We start from the raw sequence: 24356 nt of genomic DNA, 5'->3' as shown, positions 1-24356 counted from the left end.
TTGTTATTATTGTATTAAATATTAATTTTACAAGTGTAGGCCTATGTATTCTAACAGAATCAGCGAAAGGTGTTTCCAAAACGGATAAAGACTTAGGTAAAGACATTAATACATTTTATAGGATGTCGATGAAGGTAAGTTTACAACAAGCTTTTAAACCGGAGTTGAGAATTTGAACCGTTTGCCTCCTAAAACGCGCGACAGTTTACCTCCACGCTGTTGTGTACCTCAACCTGTGGCAATCACTCGTTATCACACATACACTATCACAAATCTGTTTAGAAAATTTCAGCGTTGTCGTGCAGATAGCACCATTTTTATTAAATTCAAGTTTTGTTTTGACTTTTTGTTAATAATTGAGTTTTTGTACACTGAATTTCTGTGAATTATTACTAGTTAAATTAGATTTAGTGCCATAGGAACAATTTGTTTTCAGCATTGTTGCTACGGGTCCGATTCGTGAGAATCAATAGATTTTAATCATAATAACTTGGCCGAATTCTGTGATAAATACCTAACGTATTGAGTCGTGTTTTGTTATTTTGTTTCAATTTGCGTTACAATTGAGTTTTGTTTTGCCTGTTAATCATTTATTATACATTTTTAGTAGCAGCCCTTGACAGCGGCTTACGGTTCTACGTTGTGTGAGTATCTACTATTTTGTATTTCTAATTTATTCACATTATTACCGTGTTTTCTGGCTTCCATTGACTTAGAATACTGCTTGTGAATAAATAGAATCATAATCTTTATGTGTTTATTTATTACTTACTATTTACTCGGAGTTCGGTTGAATGATACAGCATCAGCACAACTTTAAATTAATCTAGTCGGCAAAATTTTCTAACAATTATTAGCTTTAATCTTTTTCGTGTTAGCTATTTACCTACAAGTAATACTTTTAGTTTTGTGTAATTCATCTAGTTTAAGTAAATACAAATTTTGTTTTAAATGTTTAAAAAAACCAAAATAGATCACTGAAAACTTGGTTGGTTTTTTATTTTTGAAATCATGTAAACTAAACTATTATTAAACGTTTAAAGATATTTGTCTAATTGTATATAAGTCAGGGTACTTTATTTACGAATTCAGTAATTTAAACAACCAAGATGCATCATGTAATTTCCTTCTTTTTTCGAGTGAGACAGTACCATATTGACTCATTAGTTGTCAAGAGTTAACAAATTTTGTTTGTTTTAAATGCATGTAACCGGAAGAACCTATTTTACACACATTCTATTTTATTTATTAAACCACCTTGATATGGGTTCAAAATTACTGAACCGTATTCTAGTATAGAACGTACCAGAGTAAAGTATAATATTTTTAAACAATCGGATTCTTAAATTCCGAACAATTGCGCCTTATAAAACCAAATGCACAAAGAGATTGATTACACATTATATTTATGTGTTGGTTAAAAGATTGTGTTAGCTTCTTACCTACAAGTCATTTTTGTAGTTTTGTTTAATTCGTCTAATTTAAGTAAATTAAAATTTAGTTTTAAATGTTTAAAAACAAAACAAAATATACCACTCAAAACTTTGTTGGTTTTTATTTTTCAATTAAAGTAAACTAAATTATTCTTTATTTTATCATTATTATTACTATATTTGTTACTAAATGAAATAGTTAAAATTGTTTTATATGTATAAACATTTTTAAAATTTAATTTAAATATAACACATTCCCGACGTCACAAAACGATTCCCTGTGCTGCCACAATAGTTATTGCAAATGCACAGTGGTGGATCCAGGAATTTATTATTGAGGTGTTCAAAATTCTATAAATCATATACGTACGAGTATTTCGTATAAGTTCATAGCAATTTAGTTACCACAGCACATTATAAGTAGTAATATCCGCCGCGTTTTGGTTAAATCACGGCAACGAAATATTATGCAAAGGTTTAATAACATTCAACGTTTGCTATATTGGCAATGTTTGGCATATAAAAATATATTGTTATTTTATTTCACATAGTTAAATATGCCGTGTTTTGTGTAAATAAACTAAAACAAAAATCAACTATCCAACAATATATTATAAATTTGGTAATATTTACATAAGTTTGGTGACTATGTACACATTTTAGAAGGATTTTCTCCCTTGAATGAATGTAATCGCTAAGTATAATGTATGGAAATTATTATTTTTTATTTGAACGAATAATGTTATTATATGAAGATTAATAACATTTATCGATGGCTATATTGTTTTTGTTTTTAAGCGAATGTAAAGCAAATAAATATAAATTGTTATTTTATTTCACATAAGTAAATATGCAGTTATTTTCTGGGTTACCGGTTGGCAAACACACCGTCACCTCACCTCACAATCTCGCCGCACACCATACATACAGGGAGCCGGTAAAATTCCATGCACCCGCACTATTGTAGCCGGCCGGATTAAAAAAACATCATTGACCTAGTAACCAGCAGATGCCACAGGCCGCGCAAAATAACCGACAAAGTAAAAACAACAAACAAATATTGCCTAGATACCGCAATCATAGTAACCCGGAAAGTATTTACACGAATCTGCCAAAATTTAATATTTGGTAAATTAATTTTGACAAAAAAAAAAAATAACCCTGCCTTAATGAGATGTAAAAATATCCGTCGTTGGCGATATCAGCAAGTCTGTTCTCAGCCAAAATAATCTGGCATACCGGCAGTCCCAAAGGACCCAAATCAGCGACCTTCTGATTTTTCCGGAATGGAAGAAGAAGCCCACTGGAACCGACAGTACGCATATTTACCCACCGGTTCAACATCGTTAACTAATTTTGTTAGGTTTAATATAGAAATTGTGAATATGTGACTAAATCGAAAGACGTTAACATTAATTTTCAAAATATTTCCATTTAGTTTTTAAGTATTTATAAATTGGAAACATTTATAATCTAATGAAGATTTAATAACGTTCATCGTTCGCTATTTTAGAAGGATTTTCTCATCCCTTGAGTAAAACATGTAATCGCAAAGTATAGCGTATGAAAATTATTTTGTTTATTTAAACGAATAATATTATTCTATGAAGATTTAATAACATTTGTCGTTCGCTGTATTGTGTTTGTGCGATTAAAAAAAAATACAAATATATTGTTATTCCATTTCACAAAAGTAAATATACAGTGTTTTTCTAGGTTACACTGTGCTTACAACTGTATTTGGGTCGAAAACATTACTTAAAGTGTGTAGCATGTAAATAAAATGAAACGAAAAACCACTATCTACCAATATTTTCTATTTCTAAAATTATGTTGTTTATATCATTTGCACCATATAAAAGACACCCCGAGTCGAATCTAATTTCACCGTTCACCCAACTTAGGTGTTGAAGACTTAATTCTGGTTTAACAAAGTATTTGAAAAATAAACAACCATTATGCATTTCAAAAGTGCTGTTATCCTTTGTGCATTGTACTTCGCGACCTTGACACAGGTTAGCATAAAACCAGTGATATTCCTAAGACTGATTATCTAAATTGATTTTTATAAGTGACTTAGCAATAAACTTTGCGGAGTTCTTATAAGGCTTTTTTTAAATAAAACCACAAGAAATAAATTATGGGTTCGTTAAAGGCTTGATGAATTACACGTATAATAATTATTATGCTTTTGCCTGGCATGACATTTAACATGTCTAAAAAAACCAGTACAGTGGGGTCGGGGCATAGTGGGGACGGAGCATAGTTGGGTCGGGGCATAGTGGGAACGGGGAAGTCACAAGTTTACAGGAATTTTTAAATCTGAAAGTGATAAAATCACTTTCGAAAAAACGCTTTGATGCAAATCGGTAGTTAGTATTTTCAAGCCAGTACAGTTCAAACCAAGCACAGTATAACCAGCAAAGTAAGAAAGTTTTAAATTAAGGTTCTGTATTTACAAATGAGCGTCAAAGCGTTAATTTGAAAGTGATTTTATCCGAGAGGACTAGTACAGTAGAATATAGACATAATGTAATCAAAGCAATGAGGAAACGGAGAGGTCACAGGTCTACAGGAATTATTATAAATAAAAGTGATAAAATTGAATCAATTGGTACTTGTTGGAACAAGTACCAACATAATATTTTGGTTTCAATGATAAATAATATGAATGTACATTAAAACATATTTTGTTTTGATTTTAGGACCCATGTATGGTCAGTTTATGACGCAACTAGAAATAAGAGTTACAAAAAGTAAGTATAAAATTTTAAATACTGATAATTAAACATATTTGTAGTTCTAACGAAAAACTATAAAAATCGATTTAAAACTTTAATTATTTAAGCTATACATAGGTACTATGTGGAGCACGCAGGCCCCCTAGTAGCGCCTTTTGGTGTCAGAAAAGTGAACTAATTTTGGTTTCAATTGATAAGCGTTATCACTAAGCCTTGTAAAACAGCTGTCTATCTGAAAAGTGATAAGATGTACCATTGTTGCCAAACTAACCCAACCCAACATCATATCGTATCGCATCATAACATGTTTACACTTTTCGCTACTGCTAGAATTCAGACGTTTGGTCGTTTTATCGGGTTTTTTGTACATTGCGTCGGTCGCGTGTAGTATGAACTCTAACACTTTTAAGTCGTTTTCGGAAAACTCGTTTCTATTCGGAGGTTCGTGATAAGTTGGCAAAATCTAAATTACATAAAGTACATCAAAGAAGAAGAGGAAGAATCAAAAAAACAATATATAATATATAAAATATTATATTTAATATAATAAAACTTAAAACTAAAATATGTTTTGTTATTTCTTCTTTACACAGCCATATAATAAATATTTTCGTAGATTTGGTAGGATCAAATTTGGCAACCCTTGTAGAAGTGAGAAGAGTTTCTGGAAAATCTCTAGAAAGTAACATCAGTCGGCGTGTATTAGGTAAGTTTTAATATGGAGTTGTATGAGTGACTGTTAAGTTCTATAAAATAAATACACCGGGTTTTATTAAATGCATAATGATTTGATGTATTTGTTACAGGAAATGATAATCCGGAAGTTGTTGAAGACCCAAGTAATTACTATTTTTTTCATAAACTATACACTAGTTGTACCGCTGAGTTTAGAAAGCGCACATGTCCAATTGTTTTTTGGCAACATTAGGTATGAGAAGCCAAGCGATTTTGTTCCTAAAAGTTTCTCCCCTTTCAGGGAGATGGACTTATGATATTTTTTTAGTTGGCTAAGGTTTACCACTAATACGTTATTTAAAGAATATTCCATACAAATTTATAGCTACTTCGGCTATTGTTAAAAAAGTTACACTGAGTGATCTATTAAAATAGAACTCTGTAGAGAAATGATCCAAGAATAAGCTGGGAAGATGTCATAATAAAATATGTTGAATATTTGCGTTCTAGGTGGTTCTAATTGGAGGAACCTAGCGTTGGACAGAGAAGGATAAAGACTTCGTTGTGAGACGGGGTGTTCCTGAGGGCCTAATAAACCCAAGGAGAAGAAAAGAAGAAGAAGACTATATAATATTTAAATATTTTATAGTATAACATACTACATAATACTGTAACTATAATACTATAAGTACATAATACTATAAGAACCAAAAGCGGATTTAGGTGAAATATCGATTCGGTCCACTAGTTACTTATAAATTAGCCCCCGTTTTGAGTAGGTTATTAATTAAATTGTTAATACTTTGGATTAGTGGTCTAGCTATCATAACCCCGTGGAATTCTGATAACCGTCTTGTTTTAAAAATAAGTCGCCGCCATCTTAAATATTTTTTCATGGTCATTTATAAACAATTTTTTATAGAATTGGGCTCTCAAAATAAAATATGTTTTCATCATAGTTCTTAGACGGTATGAGTACAACAAGAATTTTTTAAACCCAACCTAACCTCGCTTCAAAGTACTACACCGTCAAAGCGGGAATTGTTTTTATCGTTTAACTCTCAAATCCAAAACAAATATCAAACACTACCACGACAAAGTTTGTGTTTATTTTTTTTATTTTTCTCATGTTAAAAAGACAGGCTTTTGTATAATATCGAATTCTTGCCTTGCCGAAAACGCAATTTTTTTGCTTTAAAAAACACTTGTGACATTCGTTGTGCGTTTCCCTTTCCACCGTTTATATAATATAAATGAAAATATAGACATCTTTTATATGAAATATTTTCACACGTTCAAAAAATAAAAGTAAACATTATTTAAATACCTATATTGAGCTTGCATTATAAAACGTCGACTTGTACAGAGTTCTTAGAATTTCTTGACCCAAATGACTTAAAAACAACCATATGTGAATCATTTTTGTTTTCTATCATAAAACGATATTTTAAGGGCGTTGTAATTTTTTCTCCCTTATGGCCAAAGATAATAATATAGCCGGATAGCGGAGACGAAGAAAGAATTAGAGCTGGAAACGTTATAAATTGATTCGGACAAATTGAAAGTAAACAAAAGAGAAAGTTTGCGATGAATTCGTTAACGGCATTTCCCAAATTAGTCTTTTAAAAAACATAGTTTTCGGAAAACGTAAGATTGATACACTTTGTGGGTATTTAGTATTTTTTTTAAACATTTTTGTTGATGTATATTTTGCGAATTGATAATATAATAAAGTGGGGATATGCAATAACCTTGGATATTAAATCCATGGCTACAATATAATACTATGGTCCATAATAACATGGATAATTCTGTATACTTGTGTAAGGGTCGAAAAGTTGGTAAGTGGTTCTAATTGAATGAACCTAGTGTTGGACAGAGAAGGATGGAGAAAGTTGGTTGTACGAGACGGGATAATATAGGCACATAAATTTGCTCGTTTGTCCGAAGCTTGTCTTATGTAGCTTAGTTTTTTTCCATAAAAAGTACGTTTTAATAGATGTTTTTACTATAGAAAGGTGGCGGTGCAGTAAATTGCGAAAAAAGCGATAAACAGTGTTTACAATTGCAATTAAACAGCTATTAACGATGCTAGTAATGCCTTTAAAAAAAATGGTAAACCAACGAGGTTTGAACGTTTGTTTTATCTCCAGCTCAAATAATAATATTGTTATTATTCATAATTTGTAAAGTAATATATTATAATTTGGTAATGGGTTAAATAGGCATGGTAGCTACTTTCTGAGATTGATTAAGATTTTAATTTTACACATTTACTTAATCCTAACCAATCCGATAAGCCGTCAAATCAATTAATTCGGGGTTGTATAATAATTTAAAGATCTGGTCATCGTTTTAAATTAAATATAATTAACATTGGTTTTTAAATGAATGTACATTTTTTTGTAAAAATCAAACAATTTGTTAGGCACAGCTAGTGAAACCTGCGTTGAGTACTATGTAGGTATAACATGATTTGTATTACTTATTCGGACTTAATAAGAAATAAAAATAACGGTTATATATTTTGAGGTAGTTGTTTGACACCTGGACTACATCTAATCTACGACTTAACAATGAAGTGGTACTTATAACGATTTGATTACAAACCACTACAATGAACAAAAAAATGACGTAGATATTATACATGGGCCGTTAAGCAGGAAATAAAACAGTTATGTGAGCCAGCAAATCGGTTTTAATGGAGACACTTGATGTTGTGAAAAAAATATATATATTTCAACACCTGAAATCGGTTATATGCAGACACTTTTTGGTTGTAATACGATTAAAATATTTTTTATCATCCACTTGGAAGACAAGTACGTCTAGGCTTATTGTTATAAGGTCAAATTACCTACGTCCTACATATTACCATGGCATTGTAGAAAAGTATTTTTACAACTCAAAATTTAAAAAAGATGTACAAATATTTTATGTAATTTATAATGATAGCCATGAAATTATACACTTTCCAATATTTCATAGTACAGGGTGATCCATTTAGCGCATGACACTGGTTTTCTTTAAAAATAACTACATTATTGTATTTTGTATTGTAACGGGGACACTTGATTCACTTTTCAGGAAGCCTTGTAATGTTATTTTTTGTTTTTGTTTCCCCTTTCTCCCCACTCCCCGCATAACAATCACTTTTACTTTTGTTTAACTTAGGTCTGAGGTCAGACCTCGATAGGGGAAGGGCAGCTGTAACGGGGACACTTGACACCCCGTTACCACTCGTCCTAAAATACGCTTACTGGACATCTATCAATAAGACAATAGGTAGGGGAGACAGCGAACACACAGGACAATAGCCTCCGCGCGGACCCCAACGAGCAGTTGAGACTTGACCATCCTCGAACCGCGATAAACGACCATTTTAGCCCTCATCCGATTTACGCACTTTACCACGCTTTAACGCCGCCTATTACCATCCCGCATCGTGTGTGTTCGCTCGACTCCACTTCTACAGGACCAGCTGACAATCTCAGGGACCCAGGTAGAAGTGTATTGTATATATATATTGTATAGTTAGTTTTACCTTATAAATAAATAGTTATAGTTGCATACTTCAGAGTTACGTCATTCAAAGGCACGACCGCCCGTTTAGCCCCTCGTACGGTGCATATAAATATATAAAGGGGACTTTGGGTTTTACTTAAGTGTAGACACGGGGTAGCTTCCCGTTCTCAAGCCGAGATCCACTTACTGGATCCCATCGGCGACCGTTCAGTCTAGGATAAGCCCCTAGGCGAGCAGGCTCGTTACAGTATGTTTTTTTTTTGAGACATTTAATTTAATGTTTTTATACAAAATTAAACAATATTGAAATTCGTATCGTTTTGTTAGAGTACTTTCAACTTTTGAAAATTAAATGGTAACGTATACATTAATTTATTAACATTTTAAATTGAGAAAAATTTACTAAACATGTGGGCTGGTCGACAAGTAGTATTAAGTAATTATTGTTTGTAATAAACATTTAAAATTTAAGACCAAAAGAAACGTGTATATTTATTATTTGCACGCGTTACTCAAACGCACTTCAACTACCGACCTAACCAACAAATATATAACTAGGTAGGTCTAGGTATGACCCTATTATATAAACAGTTTTCTCAAAAATCTGTAGTCAAACCTTTTAGTTATTAAGAAAAACCCCAAAAAAAAAGAAATAATTACAATATAGACCTGAGACCTCCACCGCCTCTATATACTTGTTCCACAGTACTGTCTTTTCAGTACTTAAGCCTTAGGTAATGCTACAACGAAACATTTTTTGCTATTTTGATCTACTAAAAGAGTGAAATATGAAAAAATGTACATTTTGATTACAAAAATTTACATTAATACATCCATGCAAGTTTTAAAAAAAATAATAATTGCATTTTTCGTTGAATGTACGTGCCATACACAAACGACTTCAGTTGGTCCAATATTTTAAAGATTTATTTTTATCTTTCGAAAATATTTAACAAAAGTTTCAATAATTCTGCGTGTATTTAAATAGGAAACTTCACCGTCATAAAGGTACGGGTAAATATTGAGTTGGATCAGTGAAGCTTTTATGGCCTTTTTTTACTCACTAGAACAGCTTGCGATCTTGGGAGTATAACTATTCGAAAAAGTACAAACTAAGGGACACCCTAGTATATATTCATTTCATAATTATTTTTGAAGTTATAAATGTGTAACGCAATAGTTGATGATGATACTGTTTGATTATCTTTATTTATTTTTAGTTATTATATTTATGTACACATTTACATACCTATTATTAAATTTACGATCTTCAAATTCTATGGTTAAGCACCGGTTTTGAAATCATTGCTGGTAATAATTTTTTTTTTTATTAAAATAAAGACAATATTTACAATCTGTATACAATAAAAACAATAGGTAAAAGAGCTGAAATAGAAACTAGACAAGACGACGTGAAAGAAGGGAGCGTCCATTAACACTACTTCCAAATAGGAATTTAAATTTTCAGTTTAATTTTAAAACTTAAACCTTGATATTTGCGCCATGGCGTACTTTTTTCGAGTAAATGTAATTTGTTATAGTAGTATTACATTATAGCTATTGTGAGAAAAACTTTTACTGTCAGTTATTTGCCAGTTTAAAAGTCTCCAAATGTGTAGAAACTGCTTTGATATGGTAGATGGTAAAATAAAAAGGTAAAAAATAATAAGAGGGTGTACCTTACAGAGTTATGTTAGCATTCTGCGCACAATCTAGTGCTTTATATTATAATTGCGACAACTATCAATATGATATTATAAGCAGCTGTTCATTTCATTCTATTAAACCAGTATAAAAACAAATCTTAATGATAAAACTCTTTTCTCGAGTGAACCGGCCCTCCAAAAAAAGCTACTAATATAATTGTAAAACAGATACATTTTCAGCTTTACATATAGATCTATCACGTCAAGTCCTCAAATAAAAATTATACATTTATTTATAATTTTGTCTAATAATCTTATTCTAGAATTATTTCTCCCATTACAGATTTACACCAATTTGATTATTTTAAGCTTATTCTTGGCTTTATTTTATATTTTCCAAATAGACAATAAACATACAAAAAAAAACATTACTTTTATATACGAGTATATAGTTCTAATGAATGTATTTAAGATATAATAACAAATTGGATTTAATTATTAAAAGTAATATTATAAGGGAATACCATTATACTAAAACAATATTATAACAAAAACGTTTGAAGTCTCTTCTGCTCTGACAACCAGATGCCATGTATTCTTTGTGTAACATATTTTACAATGAAGTCCTTCCAAAGTATTAACAAATACAAAAAAAAATCAACAACAAAATGTATAAATAATTTCGAGACTAAATTGAATTCATAAAAAGGTATTTAAAAAAAAAATATTATCATAATTGAATACCATAGGATTTAAGAGTAATATCATTGAAAGTAATGATATGACTAGTTAGGTTTAATGACTCTCCTACCCTATCAACCAATTGCCATTGATTTTTTCCTCTGTCATATCTTTCACAATGAAGTTTTCCTTGATTATTCACAAACACGAATAATCGTTTTTCATGATACCAACACCTGCATTTAATAATATTTATGAGTAAAAAAATGTATTATATACTTGGTTAAATATATACAGACTTGTTGAGCAATATCCATTACAATCCATGTTCATGTTAGGCATTTCTTCCCATTTGAAATTTTGTAAATCGAATTTAAAAACTCGTCAAAGTGCACAAGAACCACCAATGAGATAAAGGACTTTATCTATTCTTGACACGCCCATGCTATTGTAGTAATAAAGATGGTGGCTAAAAATAGGGATAGGAGGGGTAATCTGTGATGTCTTTATGATATTATTTTTAATATATGTATGTGTGCTTTTAAATGTGTCCTACTCTTCCATATCCTATTACTACAATAGTATGCTGGTGTTAATAAGCTTTCACGTACCTTATGGCTCAGCTATAGAGTGGAAATGCGTTGTCTCGCTGTCCTCCGTTGTTCCTTTGTTGTCTGTAGTGACTGAAAATAGAAGTCCCGTACGACACGCACTTACCGAACTCGTTAGTTTCTAATAGATACCGAAAGTTTTACTTAATAACACGCGTACTACTAGGTGTAATGTATTAATGATCCGGCTCGGAGTGTATTCCTGTTCGTCCAAATGAAGTTACCCTTTTCAGATATATTTTTAAGCGTCTTTAACTTGGTGATCCTCTAGCATGCTACGTGATAACTAGTCAGAGGACTACACAAATTCGTTTAGAAGATCAGACTACTAGGCTGCGATATTTAGAAGCAACAGACCTTAAGGGTCCATATTTAACCTCACTAAACAGCCGCTACTCTAGTTGTCTTCCCTTAGCTAAACACTAATTAATTAACTACTTAACTACTTAAATTTTCCAATCGCTGACGAGAACATCCAAATTCCAAGTGAATAATTTAATTCAAAGGAATTGGATCCCTAGAGCTGCTTTACGCTTCTCAAGAGAATTAAATGAACCAGGTCAGTCTCTCGGACTATGTTAAGATAGCTAAATTAACAGACGAATTATTAAATGAAACAAATAAATAAACACAATGTTTTGGTGTGCATAGGACTTGGAACATACACTGAGTCAAAACCATAAACAATTACGAAAAGAATCGGTTAGCTACGCTTACCCTGCCTTAACAATTAAATAATTGATAAGTTGCAGACGATTGTAGCTAAACGACTGAGCGGCGACAAGCCCGTCGTATTGTCTTATATAGGGAGTAAATACGTCATTAGCAGGGGGTGAGGTATGAAATGTTTCCTAGGATAATCATCCAAGCGTACAATTGTATGGTATGAGTCAGCATATGTTATGTGTCATGTTTATTTTAGTACATCCTTTAATACTTTTATAAAATACTGTATTTGAAATAATATATAAATAATTGTGTGCGATATTATTATTTGTGCATATAATTGATCTTATATAATTGACATTTTTGATTAGTGCATATATTGAATTTAGTGCATATAATCTTATCATATATAGAGGTATTTTTAGTGCATATAATTTCATGTATTGTGTGTTGTGTATTATGTATTATGATATTACATGTAAATGATTCAATGAGTACAATATAATCATTACACTATAATTACATATCGGCATAGGATCGAGTTGTTGCCAGTGTTTCTTTTCAAGATCATAGTACTCTACAGTTGCAAGAGAATCATAATTATCACATCCACCAAACTACAAAAAACAATAAAACTTGATTAAAACGCTTACAAACCACAATAGCTTGTTAAATGAAAAGTTTATAATTATTTTGTAATACAAATATAGTTAGAAACTTGTTTAGTTGTTGGGCATGGTATTTATGGTTAAATTGTGTTTACTTACAACATATAATTTATTATTAAATACTGCAGCACTGCACGAGGATCGAGCAGTAGACATTGGCTCAGTAATTTCGATCCATACTTTTGAAATTATATCATAGTATTCTACAGAATTCAAACGATTACTATTTGATAAATCATAGCCTCCAACCTATATCATGAAAAAAAGAAAATTTTGTTTGTATATAATATGCATTCAATATATTCTTATATACAATGTGTATTTGTAATGTTAACTACAGTAAAATTAATACATACGACATATATATACTGCTTGTAAGTACAAACAGCAAAATTTTTTCGCGATTGATTCAACGGCCATGTAGAAACCCATTGTTTTGATTTTAACTTAAGATCAAGCTCGTCTACAAGATTTACATTAACACCAGACTCATTTGAACCATTAATGGCAAGTATCATCCCATTATCAGAGACTACCATCTTTGAGCCTTTACGGGGAGGCAAAAAAAATAAATGATCGCTTGATTTTCAATTTAAGTCATTAACGTTGCTAATATCCATATACTTTACATAGGAACCGGCACTGTTTGAATGACCAGCGTTTGCAAAAATAATCTGAATACACATATTTACAAATGTCAGGTAATACAAGCACATAACTAGTACAATTATTGTGAACCTATACAATGTAAAAATCTAGTTTTAAAATGTCTACTTACATTTGATGATTCAATTTGAGTACATCTTCCTTGAGTATATGATGGTTTTAAACAGTCGTGAGTAATAATTGTTTCCAACATGCCTCTCATAACTAAAAACCATAACAATAATAATATTTATTTAAAAGAGATATCAATAGTATATTTCACCTATAGGCGCGTTTGTATATAAAAATAAAGGGCACAATTTAGATTGAATCCTGCCCCGATTATAATATCAACAATAAATGCTTACCATCATTATTATTTCTCACTAATGGTTCATTATAAATCTTTTGTAGTCCTTCTTTTGAAATTAAAGCCAAACGTAAATATTTCATAAGAACCGGTAACAAGTCATTACGGTCATCTGTGTTATAGCGTATCCAACCAATGATAAAATCAAATATCTAAAATAAACTCTTAAATTATTATTAAATAACTGTAATAGAACCAACATTATAATAAATAACTTTTTTATTTCTTCTTAAGTCACAATAATTATACCTTTTCTTCAGAATCGATTACTAAATCATCACGTGCAATAAACTCGACATCATCAAACTCAAAGTCATAAAGTGTTTCTAATGCTTGGTCCAAATTCACAATTGTACTAAAAAAAATCTTTGTTTTATTAGTTTATTATTTAAAAAATTGTTGCGAACATATGTCGTACCTGATTACTCACGTGAAATGGTTTAAAAAATATGACCAACAAAAATTGTAAATCTTTTCATCTGATATTAATTTGGAATTTTTCATAAAACTCACACAATTGGTAGGATTTATATTTTCTTTAATATATTTAAAACATAACTCTTTTATATGATTTAGACTATACATATTAGCAGCCATCAACAGTTTCTACAAAATATAATAACAAGTAAATAAAAATAGTGTAATATTTTATAAATTGTATATCATATTGCATATTTCCTACTTCAAAATTGTTTTCTTCAATATCCAGTTTACAAGTATATGCAAATTTGACCACTAATTCTAAAATTTCAGAATCTATGTCTTTTATAAGAATCTCATTTTCGTTTCTTTCTCTAAACTGACCGCTGAACATCGTATAAAATACATTACTCACAGAAGCCAATATATTTCTGTGTGCTTCTACTTTTAAGCCTTCACCGGTAACCAAGGTTACATCACAAAACTCTTTGTCCCTAGAAAAAAAGTATCCGTATTAATGTATTTATTTTTAATAGTAGTTAAAAAAAAATTTGTTATAAATAACTAAAAGATTTAAATGCACTAAAGCTTTCGTGGATTGATATTTCATTTGGATAAGTTATGGATATATTCACGTCAATAGTTATAGGCCGAGGTATGGTCACGGTAGCTGACCAGTCGAGACCATTATCGTCCTGAAAATGGACTCTGCAAAGAGTCCAAATTGTCGGCCTATTGACGTTAAGATATCCGAAACTCATCCAGATGAATGATTAAATATTAAAAAACCTTTTCTGAAAAGCAATATCAAAATATGCAATACAAATAATGGAATAAAAACTTTTCTTTTTAAAGAATTACCTTTTTAAATTGAGAATAATGTATTAAAAATGTTGACCAGTCGATAACCAGTTTTAAAAAACCATAAGTGAAATTATTGAAGTTTCAAGTTCAGGGCATGAGGAAAGGTGGGTGAAGTATTAATTTTATCTGTGAGCATTTCCTAACCTCACTACCCCTCCCATCCTAACTTCTAAACTCTTATAACTTGAAAAATAGTTATCCAAAACTGGTTATCGACCAGTCAAAATGTTTAGTACATTATTCTAAATTAAAAAAGTTAATGAAATGCATGCGTTACTATTTAAGTTTAAAAAGTAGTTAAAAAAAAATTTAAGTCGAGAGGTAGGTAAAAACAAAATTAGTTTAAAATATTTTGATCATATTGTATAAAAACTAGGGGTAGGCCTATACTAGAACCGGAACCTAGTCGAAATTAGTTGTATCGGTTTTATTGATACTGGTTTTTTTTGGAAACCCATATTAAGACCATAATAATCAATGGTAGGTTATATGAAATATTGGTTTTGTCTGGTATCGGTTTTGTTTTGATATCGGTTCATGGTTTTGCAAAAGATTTTTAATTTTTTAATATATTGGGAATCAGTTTTTTATCGGCAACATATATCGGAACATCGAGTACCGGTCAATCCCCAGTAACAAACAATAAAAATATTAAAAATTAAATTTCATACTAAACTCTAAGAGATATTGAGTGGCTCACGAAAAGTATGGTACACCCCTGGGGTGTACTCCGCTATATTATTTAAAAGGGCACAATAAAAATACAAACATTAATCGGTAACAAATAATACTTGTAAAAAAATTATCAATTATTTGATTATTATTGACTTACTCATAGAATTGATACATTTTTTCGAAGTGTTCTTGCATAATAACTTCCATAATTGTTTTTCTTGTATTACAATATAGATTATAAATGTACCTTTTATGTGTTTGATTGTTAACTAATTGTAATGTAAGCTTATCTAAAACATATAAAAGGTACAAAATACAATTAATTGTCTATTAAAAAGACAAGGTAAAAAAATAAGTTTATAATCAAACACATTAAGTTGCCTAATTTTAAATAAGTGTATCTCAAATGCTTTTTGAAGAAAAAAAAAATCATGTTTGATATTAAAAAAATAATAAATAAGCTGATGAAATTGTTTGACATGGTCGTTTAATGGTCACAGTGATTAATATGCTATGCAAGAAACTAATTACATTATTTGAATAATAAAAAACCAACAAAATTTTAAGTGGTACATTTTTTTTTTTAACATTTAAAACAAAATTGTAATTTACTTAAATTAGATAAATAATACAAAACTACAAGGATGACTTGTTGGTAAGAAGATAACACGATAAAGATTAAAGCTAGACCATTTTGTCGATTAGATAATTTTAAAGTGGCGTTGATCTCGTATTACTCGATTCAACTCCGAATAAATAATAAGTTATAAGCAAACACCTATAGATCATAATTCTATTTATTAACAAGCAGTATTCTAAGTCAACGAAAGACAGAAAACACGGCAATAACGTAAATAAATTAGAAATACAAAACAGTAGGTACTCACACAACGTAGAACCGTAAACCGCTGTTCAGGGCTGCTACTTAAAATGTATAAAAAATTAATTACAGGCAAGACAAAACTTAATTGTAACTCAATAACGAAACACGACGCAATACGTTAGGTATTTATCATAGAATTAAACTAAGTTATTATGATTGAAATCAAGATATTTTTACGAATCGGATCCGTAGCAACAACAATGAAAACAAACTGTTACTATGGCGCTAAATCGAGTTTAACTAGTTATAATTCACAGGAAGGAGAGAGTAAAAATGAAATCTCAATTATTAACAAAAACAAAACTTTTATTTACAACACGCAAAAATTTTCTAGACAGATTTGTGATAGTGTGTGTATGTGTGATAACGAGTGATTGGCACAGGTGGAGGTACACCGCAGCATGGAGGTAAACTGTCGTGCCTTTTATGAGAATAACATATCGAATTTCCAACTCCAGTTTCAAAGCTTATTGTAAATTTACCATCATCTACATCCTATCACGTGTATTAATGCGTTTACCTTTGTCTTTATTCGGTATGGAAACACCTTTCGCTGACTTGTAAAATTAGTATAAAATAATATTATAATTACAAATAAAAATTACTTTTGTATTACTTAAGCGGCTGACGGTTTAGGCATTCATCAACTTGATTATAGTTTGCTTATAATGTTATAATGAAAAACGACAAAATCTCACTTGAAAATATAAGCAATGGCAATGTATCCGTACGTCTAAAATTCAAACGTTGTGTGTTTTTCGATGAAGCGTGTACAAAAAAATGTCCTGAACAAAAAATGTGCCCGGTAGATTTATACGGTTTGATATATTATAACAGAACAATCGCATGTAAATACAAAAAAAAAACTAACGTATGCTACGCGACCGGCGAGTGACACGTCCCATATGTCCTTATCCTCGTGTCTAATGCTACCAGCCACTTGTTGCCGGCCGGTAGGACAACAGCTGCATTGGTGGGGGGTACTACGATTCAACAGAAATCGGAATACTGAACCCAAATAAACGGTTGACAAATAAGATTCCTAGTAGAAAACGTTTGGAATGCGACTGGCGGCTGTCCTTCGAGGTCATTTTCTCCCACAGCCCTAACCTACCCTACCCGCCGAAATGTGATTTCTATTTCACAAACTCTCTTTGTCGAATTCCTCTCAGCAATATTTATATTACATTAGGTACCTACCTACTTTGTTGTTACAGGATTTCTGTAGTCAAATTGAATATTACCTTACTATATTATTATATTATATTATGATCTCTGACGTCTAATTTTTATTTTGTACTACTCTTGTTCACTCTTAATGTAAGCAACCCCCCCCCCTTCCTAATTTGACGATGAACACTAAAAACTTAATTATGTCAGTAAATATGTATAAAATAATATTTTATATAATTATAAATTAAATATTTTTACTCACAATATTTGATTATTATATATTCTTTATACTCTATGTATTTTCCTTTTTAAAACAAAACTAAATTAAATTAAATTATAAAATCAAGGTAATTTTTTTTAAATGACGATTTGTCTTTATGTTGTTAAATAAGTGGTTTCATCATAAGAGAAAATGTATTTATTTGTTGTACCGGTTGATTGGTTAACTACGGACCACTCAATATCTTAGACGATATATATATTTTTTTTTATACTTTTATAGTACCTAATTATTAGTTGGGACAAATGTTATATATTTTTTAAAATTTTAACACCATCCCTTATGCGTTAAAACTATATCAACTTTGGATTTTAAATGGTAACGCCCAATTTTTTTTTGATGATCATGTTTTTTTTTTAAATTTAATTTTAGGCGCTAAACTAGTGTCGTATACGGTATAAACTCGATACGCACAACGTGATACCCTTTTAAAATTGTATACTAGGATCCTTTAAAGTTAATCAAAGCCAATGCCCAGACGCTTAAACCTTCCGGAACTATACTTCAGCCAGACGACTAACCTACACTAAGTAGTAATCAACCAGACGCCTAATACGGGTTTAATCGTAATTAAGGACTATTTTCAATTATACCTAGTGCAAGATTAATGACTATTTCCGTAAGTATAGAACTTTAAAGACTAAGGACTATTTGCAATTTTGATCACTAAAAAGGTTGTCCTAGCACACGTTATTTAAAAGTAAATTTTAATACTTAAAAATGAGACGCAAAAGGTAACACTACTAAATAAATACACAAGTCGAGATTTATACTTTAAAAATAAAGTATAATAGCACAAAAACACAGGTCAATACAATATGTTCTCCACCGTAGTTAATGGTAAGCGGAGAGCTCCTCCCCGGACCAAGCCCAAGAGAGTCCTCTCGACATCACAATTTGTAAGGCTTTAAATAATAGAAATAAATATAATTTTCGCTGTATAAACATTTTAACTGTTTGCTATTTGGCCTAGATACATTGCTTAGTTTCATAATTGTATTATAATAATAATAATAATACTATTTTCCCTCGCTCCTACTACACTAGCTAAATTGATTCAGTAGTTAACAAGCTACACAGTTTTTAAATTAAGGAGAGTGCGAGTAATCAGTTTAATATCTTGGAGACGCTATCATATTTAGGTGACTTGACTGCTCTCTGCAGGGCTGGAGTTAGGGGGGGGGGTGTTGACACCCCCCCCCCCTACTCGTTAAAATCAAGTCAGTCGGCATATTTAGATTGAACAAAAAGTCGGTAAATATTAAAACCCTCATAAAATTATACAAATAACATATCTATTATTTTTATTTTATAAAAGTGGGAAGGTACATTTTTGATCGCAATAAATCTTATTTAAGCCAACCCAATACCAATGTGGTTGTGGCCAGCCAGAATATGTTTTTCCACAACTCTCGCTCTCTCACTACATATACAATATAATATATATTTATACCTGGACTCACTAGAAACCTGGCTAAAAGTTGTAAAATAATACTAAACGAAACAAAATCAGCTCGCGTCACACTGTGTCTTTAAAGGAAACTCCCATTCCCTGATACTCTCAAATAAAATATTTAGGCTTAATATTGAACGAGATCCTAACCGGGTCACCACATTTAAAAGAACAACGCAAAGCACTCAACTATCGACTAGATATGCTTCGACCTCTTCTAAACTAAAAAAATACCAATAAAAAACAAGCTCCTTTACACTACCCTTTTGAACCCAATATGAACTTATGGTATTATTATCTGGTGATCAGCAAAACCTTCAAACACCAAAACAATTAATATGCCTCTGAATAATCACAAAGGGTCTTTTGGTACGATCAAATTGTTTCACTCCATTCCGGCATCTAAGACGACTTAAAAGAAACTGGCCCAAAACTGTCTCAATAACTACTAAAATTAATGCTTTTTTATCTTATTTGGTGTCTCAACTTTGAGATTCCTTATTTATGTTATTCATTGACTGTTTTGCATTCTTTTTTTTTCTTCTAAATAGCTAACTAGTTTACTTATAGTAAATATTTTATCAAAAATAAAAAATTTATTAATTTTAAAAAGATTTGTTCAGTTTTAGTTTTTTAGTTAATTAAATTCAGTTAAGTTTTTAATGGGTCGATGAAAATGGAGATGTTTCTATTGCTTGCTTACAAGCATTAAAAATTTAATTTTAAATTTTCCCGATAAAAATAATATTTTTGCGTTATTTTAGTAACCAGCACAGTATTAAGTGGTTGGTTAAAGAAGTATTATTTTAGTATTCTTAAATAGTAACTGATACCTAGGCCTAGAGGGTTTGATGAAGATCAAAACATGCTTTATAAAATATAACAGGCGTAGCTAGTATTTAATTCAGAAAAGCGGTTTACAGCAGTTTTTTGGAGAAGTTCATTAAAAATAAAAAAATGAACATTTAAAAAAAAACATTTAGATGTGAACAAATACTTAGTGAGATTTAAACCATTCTAAATATATTATTTTATAAATTAAATTTTTAACTAGTAGGTACATAGTTACATAAATATAAAATACATTCAGCTAGGTACTTAAATTTTATTTTTTGTCTATTTCAATCCCTTAAAATAAAAATAATTCAGAATCCTTTCTTATTGCACACCAAGACTATAATACAAACATACCCTGGACATTTCCAGTCGATAGCTATCATAGTAGACTGTGCGTTGATTATGAATCAGGCAGGACTTCTTACTTTATATATATACATTCTTAGTTTATATATATAATAATATTTAGATAACTCACACATAGCCAATATAATATTATTTATAACAATTCAGAAAAACTTAACAATATTAACATAAAAGTATTCAAAAATTTTAAACTTTAAAAAAATATTAGCTTCTTTCTGGGTTTTTCTAAAATTGTCTGCGAAAATGGTTTGAAGGAAATGATTTAATATCATCGTAATTAATAATTGTTTTGGTTACAGATTACTCTATTCTTAATATGGCTAAGCTATTTAATCTTTCTGACGACATAGTTGATTCTATTTAGGGTTTAAGTGTCAAAGGTCGATAGACCTTAGGATAATCCCAAAGAAGTTAAATATTTAGTAATTTCATAATGTTTTAGATAACATAAACAACATCTATTTTAAAAAGAGAAGACTACAAAATTGAAATTTTCTTAAGAAATATTGAGTGCTAGGCGTTAAATTGATCACCCTGTACATTTTAATATGGCGTTACGCCGTTTAGTTGTTTCGAAAAATGATTGATTCCACCTGTAAGCGTAAAGCGGTTTTTTTTGTGACCCAAAAAAAACATGTTATTAGAAAACTTGGTGTGCTCGTGTGTAAAAAACCAACACAGAGCGCTGAATATAAATTATTAGGTGTACGCTATACACAGTTGGGAAAAAGTATTATGATACAGAGAACAGATGATTTCCAGAAATTATATTATAAGATCACTGAAAGTAATAAAATATATTTCAAATAAATGCATTGATGGTAGGAATACTAAATATCGATAAATACATTGTAAAGGCAAAAATGTGCATTGAAACTATTTAAAAATAACAATTTGAAAAAGCTTGTCAAAAAGATACAAAATATGAATTTAAATGAATAAAAATAAATAAAAATGTTTACAATTAAACAAATTTGTCAATTTTAGATATTCTTCTTTCCACTTATAGATCACTATTCTAAACCGATGAACGGACTTTGTTGTTTAATGTCTTAATGAAACACCTTGGCATGTACGCGTGCAATGAAGAGTTTTAGAACATTATCTGGCAATAATCAATGTCGTAAATTAGGGATCACAAGGCGACATACACCTCATAGACAATATTGATTTCTCTATTTTATTTTAAATCTAATTTAAAGTTAGGTTATTATTGAATAACATTCAGTGGGTATATAAATGAAAGAAAAAAAGGAAATTTAAAAAAAAAATGTCATAGGTCTGCTACAGAGCAAATCCTTCCAGTGTAAATTCACCAAGCTGAACGTATAATTTTTAAGTACAAAATTACGGTTAATAACGATTAATATGAATCACATATTTATTGGAATTAGTTTATCAACGATTTATAATGATTATTTTTCAGCTTATTAATAATAAAAAAGTCAGTACAGTAAGGTATACAGGAATTATTATAACTGAAAGTGATAAAATCCTTTTTAAATAAACGCTTTGATGCGAATCTGTGGATAATAGGTTTTAAACAGTACAGTCAAACCCGAGTACAGTAAAAACCAGCATAGTGAGAAAGTATTATACATAAGTGCGTAATGACAATTATGTGCTTAAAAAATATTTTAGTATTAGGGTGGATACGATTAGGGTTGATCTTCTATACAAATTCTATACACATATCTATACAAATTTATTGTCATAGTTACCCGTATATTTTAATTAACAATATAATGAAAATGTTTTCATTACCTGTTGACTGTTGACTCAATCACACATAGCAACCGGAAAAAGTGTAGTTTTCCCTTATTTTTTTATAAAAAAAAGTTTGACTACAGATTTTTGAAAACATTTTATAACTTATAGTTCCATAGTAGATCTACCTTGGTCTAATTTTCAGATTTAAATCTCTAAAACTTCGCTTGAAAAAGTGAAATAAAGAAAACACTTCTATCCCTTCGAGGGAAAAGGGTTTATGATATTTTTTTGGTTTGTTAATGTTTGTCGATATTCTATGTTTAAAGAATATTCCATATAAATTTGTTAAATTAAAAACTACACCGTCGGCAACAGGGAAGAGATAGCAACCCACAACCTAACAGCAAAATAAATATCCGCTCGCTCTCTTCAGAGCCCTATCGCGACACCGCAACCCAAAGGCCGAAACTCGGGGTATACCGAGGCAATCACGGGCGCATATGCCATATAATGTGCCAACGGTTAGGCTGAGTTACCCAAATATCAACCCTAACTTTAACTTTCTCGAAAGACCGGTTAGTAGACAAAATATAGGATATTTTAAGGGGAGAACCGACAATCGAACCTGAAAATTGTCTTAGGGCAGTGCACACACTGTTGGCAACCCCTCTGGTATTGCGGTTAAGAACCAATTGTCCTCCCCCAGCCAATCAAGATATCCCTAGCAAACAGCCCCGGAGACATGTCCGTTTTCAGACGGATTTCGGAACTTTGCTATAGGACTCACAGTCCTTATACATAACGTAACCCCGGCTATTGCATTATAGGTCTGAACTGCGAAAACAATATCTCCCCTCTCACCCCCCCCTCCCACTCCCTTAACACTATAAAAATGACCGGAGACTATGCTGCTGCGACAGGCAGTTCCGTCATGAACAAAACATGTTATTCTACTATTTTCGATAAATCAAAATACATTAGAAAATTGATTGATTCATTAAGGACTGGACACTAGTTTTCTCTTAAAATAATAGCATTTTTGTAGCTTTTATAATAATTGGAGACGCTTAAGTTGGTGTTATTATACAATATTATAAAACTATTATTAATCATTTACCTTTTCTATTTTTTTTTTTTTTTAAAGCTCAGTATTTTTACAGAAGCGTAGTGCCAGCAGAAAAAATTATATTTCACTCCACCCTTCCTCCCGTTCTAAATTTTAATGTTTAATAACGCCCAAAGTAATTGGGCCAAAACTGGTTATCGACCGGTATACTGTTCAGAAAAATATTCTGAGTTTAAATAGTAAATTAAATAGGTACACAAGTTGCTATTTAAGTTTTTAAAAGTTGATAGGCTTATGGAAAATAATTTTAAAAAAAGGTTAATGTTTAGTATTTTTATAATATTGTAAAATATGATAACCAAAAATGTTTACAAAAAAGATATAATACAAAATTGCAATTATTCTAAAACGTACTCATTCCATCTTTAAACTATGACGAAAACAATCGGTTTGAGTGTCCAATAAAAAAGTTTTATCAATTTTAAAAATGCCTAATGCTTTGAGTTCCACTCCATTTGAAAATATTTAGAACGGCGGTGACCATAGGAGATGGTGGAAAATGTTCAACAAATTAGCGGTCTCGTCTTAGGTCAATGCGAATCAATAACTCATTAATGATAAGACCATTACATAGGTGTATAAATTATTTTGGTAATTGTTAGAGAGTGAGGATTTTGTATAATTTCGCACATTGGCGCATGTATTTCAAAAGTTACACCAAGTTCAAAAGTAAATAAAGATTTATATGTACGATTTTCTATGGATTTATTATTTATCGAATTCTCGCCTAAGCGTTAACTCGAAAACACAATTTTTTTACCATAGAAAAACACTTGAGTTGTTCGGTGTGCGTTCCTATTTGCACTGTTTACATAAATGGAAGTATACGAATCGACACATTCAAGGTCTTAAGAGATTCAAGGCAAACCCGACTTATTGACAATTTTCTAGAATAATAAAAAAAAACA

At 30.7% G+C, this 24356-nt stretch overlaps 1 protein-coding gene and 1 long non-coding RNA gene across 5 annotated transcripts; one reads left to right on the top strand and one right to left on the bottom strand.

Annotated features, from left to right (window-relative positions):
- Positions 1–461: 461 nt before the first annotated feature.
- On the top strand, positions 462–4878 carry LOC126841200 (uncharacterized). Its single transcript, XR_007686144.1, has 3 exons — positions 462–644; positions 4139–4189; positions 4791–4878. It is a non-coding gene; the product is annotated as an uncharacterized LOC126841200 (long non-coding RNA).
- A 5602-nt stretch (positions 4879–10480) lies between these two features.
- On the bottom strand, positions 10481–17298 carry LOC126841198 (kelch-like protein 2). Of its 4 annotated transcripts, XM_050577523.1 has the most exons (11): positions 16508–17026; positions 15778–15910; positions 14344–14575; positions 14092–14267; positions 13911–14016; positions 13660–13813; positions 13425–13516; positions 13003–13320; positions 12746–12895; positions 11313–12595; positions 10481–11170 (listed from the first exon to the last, which is right to left on the bottom strand). In XM_050577523.1, the coding sequence occupies exons 2-8, from the start codon at positions 15825–15827 to the stop codon at positions 13234–13236; spliced, it is 897 nt and encodes a 298-aa protein (XP_050433480.1). In that variant the 5' UTR covers positions 15828–15910; positions 16508–17026; the 3' UTR covers positions 10481–11170; positions 11313–12595; positions 12746–12895; positions 13003–13233. The 4 variants fall into 4 exon arrangements, 3 of the variants coding, with proteins under 3 accessions (XP_050433480.1, XP_050433481.1, XP_050433478.1); XR_007686142.1 differs by having other exon boundaries at positions 10481–12595; positions 14080–14267; XM_050577524.1 differs by lacking the exon at positions 16508–17026 and adding an exon at positions 17202–17298 and having other exon boundaries at positions 10481–12595.
- Between the last annotated feature and the right edge of the window lie 7058 nt (positions 17299–24356).

Source organism: Adelges cooleyi, unplaced genomic scaffold, assembly GCF_023614345.1.
Source record: "Adelges cooleyi isolate 19-005CV unplaced genomic scaffold, UGA_ACOO_1.1 ACOO_flye_CR_arks_rails_tigmint_CR_PRNA_378, whole genome shotgun sequence".
NCBI lineage: Eukaryota > Metazoa > Arthropoda > Insecta > Hemiptera > Adelgidae > Adelges > Adelges cooleyi.
This window is presented reverse-complemented; position numbering and strand designations above follow the sequence as displayed.

What these genes read in the sequence shown, in the direction of transcription:
- LOC126841198 (XM_050577524.1), bottom strand. Translation starts at nt 15,827, where the DNA reads ATGGAAGTTATTATGCAAGAACACTTCGAAAAAATGTATCAATTCTAT. An exon ending in TTGAAGAAAACAATTTTGAA is followed by an intron (nt 14,268 to 14,343) that starts GTAGGAAATATG and finishes TATATTTTGTAG; the next exon opens with AAACTGTTGATGGCTGCTAA. An exon ending in TATTTTTTAAACCATTTCAC is followed by an intron (nt 14,017 to 14,091) that starts GTGAGTAATCAG and finishes GATTTTTTTTAG; the next exon opens with TACAATTGTGAATTTGGACC.